We start from the raw sequence: 13,055 nt of genomic DNA, 5'->3' as shown, positions 1-13,055 counted from the left end.
TCTCTCTCTCTCTCTCTCTCTCAAAAGTAAGCAAACATTTAAAAAGTATTTTGTTGGCAAAAATTTAAAAATAATCACCTCTCTGGGGGCTGAATGTGGCTCTTGAGACCCCATTTAGCAATGCTTGATTGGTCATGTCCCTTCATTGCCTACCCATAGACAGAGCCTGGGAACCAGAGGTAAGGTTTTCTAATGGAGAAGACGTGCATGTATGTGCTCTTTTCCCGCCTGGATTTATCTTCGTTCACCATGCTGCCTCCTCTAGGTGTTGGTAGTCACCTTCCAAAAGGTGAGGAGAGCCTAACACCCCAGAGAATTCCACTTCCTGTCATCCTTTTTACTGCCTCGTAACCCCTGACTGACTTTTAACTGAAGGGGCTGAGAAGACCTCCTGTTCTCCCTCCTACCCGGAGGTGGCTGGAACTCTCTGGAAGAAGCTATTATTCTCCATGGATGTTTTGGCTCTTTTTGCTGATGGCTGTTATCAAAGGCTTAGCTTCCTGGTCAGAGCCATGGTTTTCCAGTATACCAAGAATGAGTGATTATTAACTACCTTGGAGCTAGGAATTAAGTTGTCCTTACATTCCAGCCTACCTGCCTATCTGGGAGGTCAGTAACCGCTTGAGTGTCACAGGAAACATTGCCTAGGAGGTTACCTAGAAAAGAGGATTTTAATAATCAATAGTTGTATTTAGTCTTCCATAAATGATTCATTTCCCACCCCTCCCCCTACAGCCTATTGCTGTCTGCTTCTCAATTATATATGAATCAGCAATATCTCACTACACCTGATGTCCTTTATAAATTACTTCTGCCTTCTTAGCCAGTGTAATTACTGCCTGCTTAGCAGTATTAACACTAGTGTAAACTTTTTAGCCTAGAGTGTTCAGGCCATTATTTCCTTTAAAAGCAAAAGCAATGGAGGGGGTTGGTGCCTGGGTGGCTCAGTCAGTTGAGTGACTTTTTGCTCAGGTCGTGATCTCATGGTTCATGAGTTCTAGCCCTGCATCAGGGCTCTCTGCTCTCAGCATGGAGCCCGCTTCAGATTTCAAATAAAGATTTACCTCCCCTGCTTGGGCGATCTCTCTCTCTCAAAAATAAAAATAAACATTAAAGCAAAACAAACCGAAAAACCCCACAAAGCAATAGAGGCACCTGGGTAGCTCAGTCGACTCTTAATTTCGGCTCAGATCATGATCCCAGGGTTGTGGGATAAGCCCTGCATCAGGCTCTGCCCTGAGTGTGGAGCCTGCTTGAGATATTCTCTCTCTCTCTCTTTCTCCCCCTCTCCTTCTCTCTCCCTCCCTTCCTCTGCCCTTAACCTCTGCTTGTGTGTGCCCTCTCTAAACAAAACAAAACAACCATGATGTAATATAATAATAACCAAAACAACCAAGTCAAATCCTGTATTCTGTCTTTTTCTGTGGGTGTGCGGCCTGAGCTCTTGAATCCAGGAGCCTGGGGGCCCAGAAACGGCATCCGTGGGCAGGTGTGGATGGGAGCCTAGAAGTGGTGCAGGCATGACCATGCGAGTGCTCTCCTGTGTACAGAACACTGTCACGTGTGGCTTCAATGTTGCAATAATGTTGAGAAGAGGGCTCAGAGGAGCAGACGGCCTTGCTCAAGGTCCCTGTTGTGGAAAGTGTCATGTGATGCCACCTGAAGCCTCTGGATGCCTGGAGGTGGCCATGTGTCCTTGAGGCAGGCGGAGGGACACTAAAAGAAAGGGGAGGGAGGAGGAGAGTCTCCTCAAACCTACAGGACTGGATAAAGCCCCCGGGCCCAACAGAAGAAGCAGCTGGCTTTGTATTTGATCTAATATTAATAAGTAATATACACTGAGTGCTCGCTGTGTGCCAGAAACTGTAAAGCACTTGCCATGCGGGGCATTTACTTCTCACGCTGTGCTGTGATCGGAGATGACTCTTCTCGGCATTTTGGAGAGCAAAAGTAACTTGCCCGAGAACACGCAGCCAGGGCTAGTAATCAGCAGAGGCCAGGTGTTGCTAGGTCTTTCTGACCATTGTCCCTGTCGCACTTTCTCACGTGTGTACGGTCAGGGAGGAGGTGGGTAATGAATGAGGTGACACCGTCAAGTGCTAGCAAGGGACGTGATGCATGGAATCCTTCAAAGAAAATGTCACTTGTGACTCTTCTCTGTTGATTGTCTTTGTCAATCCTTTTGCAAGTGGTTTCATTGCTTTTTCTCTGAGCCTGTGTCCTTTGTGACAAAGGCTCACTACTTGAGTATACTTGAGAGTACTTATTTGTCTGAATTTAGTAATAGGTTCTCTATGTCCTACAGTCACATAAGTGTCCTTGTAGTCAAGATTTTGAGCAGATGATAAGGCAGATAACTTGATAATTAAACGGCTGCGATTAAAACCAGGAGTTTACTGCTGAAATTCAGTTGTTTTTAAAAATTTGTGACTGAAGTATGTTTTTTTTTAACAAATTTTTAAATGCTTATTTTTGAGAGAGTGCAAGTGGGGGAGGGGCAGAGCGAAGGGGACCGAAGATCCAAAGCAGGCTCTGCACTGACAGGCTGACAGCAGCAAACCCCATGTGGGGCTCAAACTGGAGAACTGAGAGATTGTGACCTGAGCTGAAGTCGGACACTTAACCGCCTGAGCCATCCAGGTGCCCCATGACCAGCGTACTTCAGAAGCAGAAAGAAGGACAACAGGTTTCTTTTTCTTTTCTTTTTTTAAAAAAATTTTTTAAAATGTTTATTTTTGAGAGGGAGAGAGACAGGGTGTGAGTGGGGGAGGGGCAGAGAGAGAGAGGGAGAGAATCCAAAGCAGGTCCAGGCTCTGAGCTGTTAGCATAGACCCTGACGCGGGCGGGGCTCAGACCCACAAACCACAAGATCATGACCTGAGCCAAAGTCGATGCTTAATCAACCGAGCCACCCTGGCACCCTAAAAAACAGGTTTCTTAAATGTGTGACAGTGGCACAGAAAATCATTTGCTTTTTTAAAACAGGTTCTATTTCTGTGGTCTCTTGGTTATATCATGTCTGGTACTCAGGTCATGGCTTCAAGCTGTATCTGATACACACATAGAATTTTTGACTTCCAAGTCCTTAAAATTCTGCATTTAACTGTTTTATACAAGGGGAAGAAATCTCGGTGTTTGGGTTCAACTGAAGGTGGACAAAGTCCTAAGATGGATTTTGTCACAGGTCTCTCCCAAGGCGAATGTGTCTTCTACAAGATGAAAGAACTGGTTGTAAACTCTTGATTTTTTTTTTTAATTTTTTTTTAATGTTTATTTATTTTTGAGACAGAGAGAGACAAAGCATGAATGGGGGAGGGTCAGAGAGAGGGAGACACAGAATCTGAAACAGGCTCCAGGCTCTGAGCTGTCAGCACAGAGCCCGACGCGGGGCTCGAACTCACGGACCGCGAGATCATGACCTGAGCCAAAGTCGGCCGCTTAACCGACTGAGCCACCCAGGCGCCCCATAAACTCTTGATTTTTGAAGAGACAGTAGCCACTCTTCCCATAGATCCTCTCAAGAATCCTCCCACCTGAACTGTAATCCTAACTTCAAATTTTTCCAGTTCTTTATGGATAACCAGAAATCCCCCCCCCTCCCAACACATGTAACTTAGCAACTCTCATTTAATCTGTGACGTACTGCTCAGGACCTGAGGTTTGTAGAAGTTAAGTGAGTTGACTGGACACTGGCTGTGCCCTACCTTTACAAAGAACAACAGTGGTGGCTCACTCACAGAGCTGACAAGAGGCTCAAATGAGTTAATTATCACATGTAAAATGCTAACATCAGTCCCTGGCACATAGCTCATTTTCAACAAATGTAGGATACGATTATTACACCATATTTCAGAAGTAGCGGACTTGATTTCTGTTTCATTCACTCACTGAGCAAACATTTCTTGAGCACCTGCGGTGTGCTGTGTTCGCAGGCAGAGTGCCCATGTTCTTAGTGGCTATTCTTTATTGCCTCCAGTTCAATTCCAAGGAAGACGTTTTCCCTCTTTGTAGGAAACTGGAAAATGACATCACTAAAGATAGGACATTTCATGGTCCACCAGCATTTTGTTTTGAAGTCTTCAGAATAAGCATCATGTTTAGATAAAGAATGCACATCTTACACTCATTCCTCTTGATCTCAGGATAGTGCCGACTTCCTGCTGGAGCATAAGACAAGAAGTGAGTGTAGCTACTAATCTGGCTGCTTAGATTAAATAAAATTATTGAATCTGTTAACATCGCGAAGCTCCTCAGCTTGAGAATAAGAGTTTTTCCCAATTTACTTTTAGAGGAATTGAAGGTTTCACTTACATTTAGTAAACAATATTTAAGTTGAGAGAGGCCAAGCTTTTTAAAGCCAAGGTAAGTTAAGAAGAATTGGGTCTTTGCACTAAAGCTGTGTGGAGTAGGGAGTTTGAAATAGTATAAAATATGGGACAAGAGTTGTGGTTTTTTAAAATTTTTGTTGATGTTTGTTTATTTTTGAGAGCGTGTGAGCAGGGAAGGGGCAGAGAGAGAGAGAGACAAAGAATCCGAAACAGGCTGCATGCTCTGAGCTGTCAACACAAAGCCCGACTCGGGGCTCAAACCCACAAACCACGAGATCATGACCTGAGCCGAAGTCGGACCCTCAACCGACAGAGCCACCCAGGCACCCCAAGAGTTGTGTTTTTTAAAAAAGGCAGTGGCTTTAAATCTTTAACATCTGAATAACAATCAGATATTTGACCCAAGAAGTTTCCAGGGTTGGGGTTGCTGTCTTCCCACCAGGTTGACATTTCTAACTTTTTGGTATCTCATTACTGTCTTTCATAAGCTGTACTCAACGCGAAATGGCAAAGTAAGGCCACCAGTGATTGTTCTGTCACAGTAGTCTGGCTTTGATGAGTCATTGCAGTACAGCCCTCTGAACCAAGTGCTGATAAGAATAGACACACAATAGGAAAATAAAACAACCGAGAGCTGAAGCAGAAATTGCTGGGAGCTCACAAGTGTGTTCGCAGCTCTGCTGTATTTAGCTGTGTGACCTTGTGCATGTCAGGCTCTTCCAGGGCCCCAGGCTTCTCATGCATAAAATAAAGTTTCTAGGGTTTCTTGCTGAAGTTAGGTCAAAGACTTGGGAGTTTAATATCCACTAAGAGAGGTAGGAGATAAAGCCCTTTCAAGATGACCCGGGAGTCAGGATTTGTGTAATTATAGTAGCTTAGTTGACTGTTAGAAAACAGCAGTGGCAGATGAGTCAGCCTGGCAACGTAGCTATTGGAGACCAGTGATGCTTTTTTTGTTACAAAAAGACTCGACTACAGCATAAGTTGAGGTGCCAACGGTCAAGGTGATGCCAAGTTCCGGAAATAGCAGCTAGGATATCGTACAGAGGACAGGACGGAGGGGATGTTTGTCGTGAATTGATTTTCCCAGCCAGACCTCCACTTCTGCTTTCCCTGGAGAAGACGCTCAAGGGAGAGACACAAGGAGTGTAACATCCCCATCCGGCAAATAATCCACCCCACACATACTGCTTGGGAAGTCACTACCAGTGACTGAGAAGAGGCAGTGTGGTATTTCAGACCTGCTTCTTCTGCCTCGCTTGGTTCTCCAAGGGTAGATCTGAGAGACTGACTCTAGCAAAAGTTTTTGTTTTTTTTTTTAAGTTTAGTTATTTATTTTGAGAGACCGAGAATCCCAAGCAGGCCCTGTACCGTCAGCGTGGAGCCTGATGCAGGGCTTGAACTCAAAACCCATGAGATCGTGACCTGAGCCGAAACCAAGAGTGAGATGCTCAACCGACTAAGCCACCCGGGCGCCCCTAGACAAAGCATGTTTTGTACTAGGCTCGCCAGCTGCAAACCTCTGGACTAAATGTGGACCCCTCTCAAGACGGGCAGATCTGACCCATCCATCCTTCATCCTCCCTCTGGGCCCTTTCTCCAATAGTTAGAGAAGAGGGAGCCTATTCCTGTTTCTGTCGGGCCTGGTACTGAGCTCACCCCATCTGCTTATTCTGTTCCTCCCCACACACTTCAGCTCAGCCCACCACAGGCTGGTGCAAGTCCCCATGTGTCATAGAGGTTGGGTTGAAGGGGGCGGGGTCACAGGAGACCTCATGGTGCATTCCAGCTGCAGCACCTCCTTGCTGTGAAACCTGGAGTAAGTTACTTAGCTCATGTGGTAAGTGTGGCAAATTAATAGTCTTCATGCAGGTAGCCACTTTGTACCTTAAACCATATGAAACTACATTTTAACTTAAACCGTATGAAAATTTGTCCTCTTTGAAGGAAAGAAAGTGAAGCTGTGGCAGAAAACTAGGCCTTGATCTTTCCCAACCCCATCCCTCCATCAGCAAGTGTGTGTCATAAACACAAGAGGCAGATTTGACGTCACAGATCCCCACCTCCTTACGCAGGCCCCTAGGACAGTGAATTTCAAACTCTGTAAGCAGCAATCTACTTTTTAAAAACCTTACACAGAAAGGTAGTATGTAAAATGAGTGAAAGTAGGCTTTTGTTTATAAAAAGCATGCTTAAGTTGAAATTTATAATAAACCCAATAAGAATTATGGAACAGTTTTGATTCATACAGGAATTTGAAATAGGGGAGATAAAAGATGGCTGCTACGGTCTTTGTCCTATAACATGTATATGTAAGTAATTGCAAACGATGCATCATTAAAAACAATTCTCCTTCCAATCAAGTGATGTCAGTAAATTAAAAAGAAAAGAAAAGGCTTTTAATGCCGAATATACAGACCATGAACATTTCTGTCTTCATGTGTAACAGATGGGAATGAACTTATAAATTATTGCTTTTTTTTCAAAATGATGTATTTTTAAAGAAAATTTTTTATTAAAAAAAATGTTTAACGTTTATTTTTGAGAGGCAGAGTCAGAGTATGAGTGGGGGAGGGGCAGAGAGAGAGAGAGAGAGACAGAGAGAGTCCAGAACAGGCTCCAGGCTCTGAACTGTTAGCATAGGGCCTGATGCAGGGCTTGAATTCATGAACCATGAGATCATGACCTGAGCTGAAGCTGGATGCTTAATTTCAGCCACCTAGGTGCTCCAAAGAATAAATGTAAAGTAAACGTTAAAATAACTGAAGCATGTCTCAAGGTTTGGGAGAAGGATGCTTGAAACACACTCCCTTATATCTTGGGGCACTCAGGCCCCACCTGTGCGCTCTGTTTCCTGTTTGGTTGTGGTGTGTGTGCATTATGGAGACCCATGCAGTTTTCAGTGCCGAGAGCCATTTGGTATTTAAAAAAAAAAAAAAAAAAAAAAACGGTTACATTTGAATCAGGTCGTCAGCCTGGTTGACAGTATTTCATCAGTGTCATTTGCTTGTTTTGATATTACACTGTAAGTTGTGAAATAATATTGTTAGGGGAAGGATGCATGAAACTCTTCTGCACTGTTTTTGGAGTTTACTCTGAGTCTATAATTATTTCAGGATTTAAAAGTAAAAGAAAAAGTACTCGAAAAGGATTATCTATACTTAGGAGGGAGTTGATACAGTAGTGTATGGATCACACTGACAGAGTGGATCTCCAACCGTCTCACCTTAAAAAGCATCTTTTTTTCCTTGCCACTGAATTCTGTATCCTCTCTGCACACCCACTCTATCACCTACTGTGACACAGTGGAAGTTTTGAAAAGAAAACCCAGCCAATGGCAAATTAAAGAGAGCTCTCTTTAGGGAGATCTATTTTAGCTGCTAATTAATTACTTAACAAGAAAATGATGCTGAAACCCAAGAGTTCAGTCTGCAGTCACCTGATACAGAAAAGATATATGGACGATGTGGCGTGTTCTTTTTTTTTTTTTTTTTAAATATTATTTATTGTCAAATTGGCTAACATACAGTGTGTAAAGTGTGCTGCTGGTTTTGGGGGTAGATTCCACTGGTTCATCGCATACATACAACACCCAGTGCTCCTCCCAACAAGTGCCCTTCTCAATGCCTATTGCCTATTTTCCCCTCCTCTCGCGCCCCCCATCCACCCTCAGTTTGTTCTCTGTATTGAAGAGTCTTTTGTGGTTTGCCTCCCTTCCTCTGTTTGTAACTGTTTTTTCCCCTTCCCCATGACTCCTGTTAAGTTTCTCAAGTTCCACATATGAGTGAAAACATATGATATCTGTTCTTCTCTAATTTCACTCAGCCTGACACCTTCCAGTTCCATCCATGTTGCTGCAAATGGCATGATTTCATTCTTTCTCATTGGCACGTAGTATTCCATTGTGTATATAAATGTGGCATGTTCTTCTAATGCATTCCTATGCTTAAAACATTTAGTAATTGGGCCGAAGCGTTATCAACATGCTATAATATCATATGGTCACATGTCCAAATCAGACTGCCTGGGGGCCCAATGCAATGGCACCTTGTGATGAGCATTATTCCACAGGAGAAAAAAATGAAGGACTAAAGATACTCTTAAAAGAATAAACCTCTGATCCATTCAGTTTTCTGTGTGTAAAGTAAAAGTGGGCATAGCGGTAAAGGAATGTGGTTCTCCGTTCCCTTGGCTTTTACAGCGTGCTGTAAATTCCTGCCCTGCCTTGTTCTCTGTAAGATTGATGATGGGTTTTGCTCTTTATCACTTGGAGAAATGCAACAGAACTCCAGGAGCCTGCCTATCTATCTTCTTTGTAATGGCCAAAAGAGTGATTATCTCCAGTGTTTTGACTAAAATGGATTGGGAGGAGGGGGAGGTTGCTTACATCTGTCAGACACCTGGGAAGGTGAGCTGGGCTCAAAACAATGCTTTAGTAAATGTTTTAGTGTGTGCTAGTGTCATTCCATTTGTAGAAAAATTAGTTTACTCAGGCACAGAACATACCAGGACCATAGGGTCCTGTGTACTGGGTAGAACTTTAGTTTTGTGTCCGTTGTGGAGACCGCCCAGGCTGACCCTTGAGACTGAGCTCTGAGCTTTCCAGAAATCACTGACCACTCCTCTGGCTCTTTCCCCAGGGTTATCAATGCCGGGAAGAGCACATACAATGAAGACCAAGCCAGCTGTGAGGTACTCACTGTGAAGAAGAAAGCAGGGGCCATTACCTCAACCCCGAACAGGAACTCCACTAAGAGACGGTCCTCCCTTCCCAATGGGGAAGGGCTGCAACTGAAGGAGAACTCGGTAAGACCCTCCTTCACCCCCAGTTCTCAGGTGAGAAGAACCTGTGCATTCTGGCCCCACTGTGAGGCACTTGAGCTGAATCCCGGTCTATAGTGGGAGAGAGAAAGGCAGTGTCCCCAGAGTTAGTGGGCTGGTGGGTCTGTATTCCAGGTATCGCACAAAGCTAAAGGTGACACGTGTGAAGAGCTGGTGTTTATTAGGTTCTTAACGCTTAGAGTAAATAAAACACCCACATCATCTCTAGGCTTTGTTGCAAGAAATAGTGTATATAATGTTTGGTGGTTGTAAAGGAGCCACTTCAAGGTTTTTGTGAAGGAGGTGGGATGGAGGGATGCAAGTAACCCTAGCCATTGGCTTACAGCCCTGCCATGGCTTTGCTCCCTTCTTCCCCTTGCCTGTCTGTTAGCGTTGTCCAGTGGGAGCCCCTCCCTGATGCTCTTCCAAATTAGTACTTGTTTTAATTGGCCTAAAGCCCTTGCATCCCATGGGGCAGCCCTGTAGACTGAATGCCCTATTGACAAACCACAAAGTGTCTCTCCTTTCTTCAGTTTCTAGAGAATAAAGCAGATACCCTCAGAAAATTCTTTCTTTCTTTTCTTTTGGTTAAGTAGGCTCCGTGCAGCGCTTGATTGAACTCACAACCCTGAGATCAAGACCTGCACTGAGACCAAAAGTTGGATGCTTAACCAACTGAGCCACCCAGGCAGCCCCTCAGAAAGTTCTGAAGAAACCCTCAGAAAAGTATAGGGAGTAATCCGTACTCTGTCCATCAGCACATTATTTAGCTTACAGAAAAGAAACATTGAATGTGATGATCCAAATGTGACTTTTTCTTCTAATACTCAAGGATATTTTTGTATATACATTTTTATAGGATTTTAAAGGATCTAGGAATCTCTTCTCAGGGTCAGCAACAGCATCCTGTTGCATTTACACTTACGGACTAAGACTACTGATTTATTTTGTTCATACTAGTTCAACTTAGAGTTGAAACACAGTGACCCATGGAGTCTCATCAGCAATTCTTGTGTTCAAGGCTGAAGGAAGCACTGATGGGGCTTTTCCCAAAGAGCCAAAGTCCAGGACTCAGATGGGCAGTAAAGAATAATAATGGTTAAGGGCACAGGCTCTGGAGAGGTATGGTTCAAAGTGGTCCATCCCAGTCTGTCACTTATTAAACCATTTAATTTTAGGATATTTATTCTTTGAGCCTTAGTTTTCTATAAAAAGGAGTAGTAATAGTTAGTAACACCAAGTATGGTAGGAAAGAGACTGATTAGAAGTATGAAATCAATTGTCCATGGAAATGTTGAGCCAGAGTCTTAATTAATAAATCCTTGATATATGTGAGCAGTTATCCTGTAGTCAGTCCCACTTCTGTGATTCTCTGTGGATAATGTCCACTGAATTTGTACCTTTACCCATTTGTAAATTGGCGATCACACAATTTTCCTTCATACCTATGCGATAGGATTGTTTTGAAGATGAGTTATTATGGAAAAGTGCTCAGAGAATGTGAGATATTAATGATAGTAAGACATGGGTGCCAGTGACTTAATGTTGCTCTTTCTCCCCTGATAGTCTTCCCTGCCACTGAGATGTGAAGTGATTCTGTAAAAATTAGTCTGCATGGAGGGGTGCCTGGGTGGTTCAGTGGGTTAAATGTTCCACTTTTACTCAGGTCATGATCTTGTGGTTCGTGAGCTCAAGCACTATACATCGGGCTCTGTGTTGACAGCACAGAGCCTGGAACCTGCTTTGGATTCTGTTGTCTCCCTCTCTCTTTCTCTGCCCCTTGCACCACTTGTACTCTGTCTCTCTCTTTCATAAATGAATAAACATTAAAAAATTTAAAAAAAAAAGTGAGTCAGCGTTGACATTTGGCGCAAGACCAGTTGATGATGTCATTTTCCTTGGTGCTAAGTTCCTCCCAGAGATGGAGCCAGGAGTAGCTTTTTAACTTCCTTTCCTTGAGAACAGTGAAACCAGTGCATAAGCACTTCAGGATGGAGCCACGAACCTCCCCTGAGACAGTCCTGAATCTCTGGGGTCCACGTTCTAGGAGGCAGCACAGAGGTGCCAAGCAGAGTGGACACATCCCGTCCCTTCTATTTCTGCTTCAGCTACAGCAGCTTTACTTCCAGCTGCCATACATATTAGGCTTTAATATTTATTAGAGTTTCAGGCAAGAGATGTGCTGCCTTTTTTTTAATTGTGGGAAAATATACATAACATAAAATTCACCATTTTACCATTTTTTTAGCTGTCCAGTTTAGTGGCATTAAATACATTCTTACCATTACTACCATCCATCTCCAGAGCTTTTTCTGAAATTGAAGCTCTCTACCCATTGAGCCCTAACCCCCATTCCTCCCCAACCCCCGCCCCTGGCAACTACCATTCTACTTTTTGTTTGTATAAATTTGACTACTCTAGGTATCTCATGTAAGTGGAATCATACAATATTTGTCACTTTGTGTCTGCTTTATTTCACTTATAATGTCTTCAAGGTTCATCCATGTTGTAGAATGTGTCAGAATTTTATCCTTTTTTTTTTTTTAAGTTTATTTATTTATTTTGGGAGAGAGAGAGAGCCCATAAGTGGGGAAAGTGCAGAAAGAGAGAATCCCAAGCAGGCTCCATACTGTCAGGTGGATCCTGACGTGGGGCTTGAACTCATGAGCCATGAGATCATGATCTCACCTGAAATCAAGAGTGGAATTCTTAACTGACTGAGCCACCCAGGTACCCCTCTTATTCAGTCTTAATAGAGAATAAAATTCTGAGGGGTGCCTGGGTGGCTCAGTCAGTTAACCATTCCACTCTTGATTTCGGCTCAGGTCATGATCTCATAGTTCGGGAGACCGATCCTCGTGTCTGGCTCAGCACTGACAGTGTGAAGCCTGCTTTGGATTCCCTCTGCCTTTCTCTGTGTCTCTGTCTTTCTCAAAATAAATAAACTTTAAGAAAAAAAAAAAAGACTGAATAGTATTACACTGTTTGTATAACAGTAAACCATTTTGTTTATTAATTTGACCATCAGTGGACACTTGCTTCTATCTTTTGACTATAATGAATAATATTGCTATAAACATGGGTCGGCAGATAACTGTCAGTCCCTGATTTCAGTTCTTTTGCCTATCTGCACAGAGTGGAACTGCTGGATGATAAGGTAATTCTATTTAATTTTTTGAAGAACGGCCATACTGTTTCCCACAGCACTACACCATTTTACATTCCCACTAGTAATGCACAAGAGTTCCAGTTTCTCCATATCCTTACCAATGTTTGTTGATTTCTGGTGGGGTTTTTTTTGTTGTTTTGTTTTGTTTTTAAGTAGCCATTCTAATGGATGTGACATGGTATCTCATTGTGGCTTTTTTTTGCCCTATGATTATTGACGTTGAACATCTTATGTGCTTGTTGGACAGCTAGGTCTTATTAAAAGAAACATCAAGTGTTCTTTGTTCAATATTTATTTGTTCTATATTTGAGTCCTTTCGTCGTTTTTAAATTAGGCTGTCGGTCATGTCGTGGATTGCACTGCTTTTTAAAAGCTTGAAAACCGTGACTTGCTGGGCCAGGTAAACCAATAAGCACTTGCTGCATACCGGGAACTAGATGCTGAGGATTCCCCAAGGAATAAACTTGACTAGAATCCTTACCTTCGCGGAACTTACATCCATTGAAGGAGACAAACAGTACAATGTATCCCATGGCAGATAACAAATGCTATGGAGAAAAGCAAAGCAGAGATGCAGGAATACAGGAAGCGTGAGGTGCATGGGTGGTTAAAGAAGGTGCCACTGAGGTGACGTTTGGGCACAGACTGAAAAGTGCAGTTACTTGGAGGAAGAGCTTTCTGACATTCTAGACACCTGCAAGGCCCCTGAGGCAGGAATAGGCCTGGTGTTCTCCAGA

General features: G+C 43.2%; 1 protein-coding gene across 3 annotated transcripts in view; it reads left to right on the top strand.

Moving 5' to 3' along the window:
- Positions 1–13,055, top strand: part of PPM1H (protein phosphatase, Mg2+/Mn2+ dependent 1H) — a 261,902-nt gene that overhangs the window by 95,706 nt on the left and 153,141 nt on the right. For all 3 annotated transcript variants that reach the window (XM_045062017.1, XM_003988974.6, XM_023257185.2), the window contains exon 2: positions 8,969–9,134. In XM_045062017.1, coding sequence (XP_044917952.1) covers positions 8,969–9,134 — 166 coding nt within the window. The remainder of the gene's footprint in view (positions 1–8,968; positions 9,135–13,055) is intronic.

Source organism: Felis catus, chromosome B4 (genome assembly GCF_018350175.1).
Source record: "Felis catus isolate Fca126 chromosome B4, F.catus_Fca126_mat1.0, whole genome shotgun sequence".
NCBI lineage: Eukaryota > Metazoa > Chordata > Mammalia > Carnivora > Felidae > Felis > Felis catus.
This window is presented reverse-complemented; position numbering and strand designations above follow the sequence as displayed.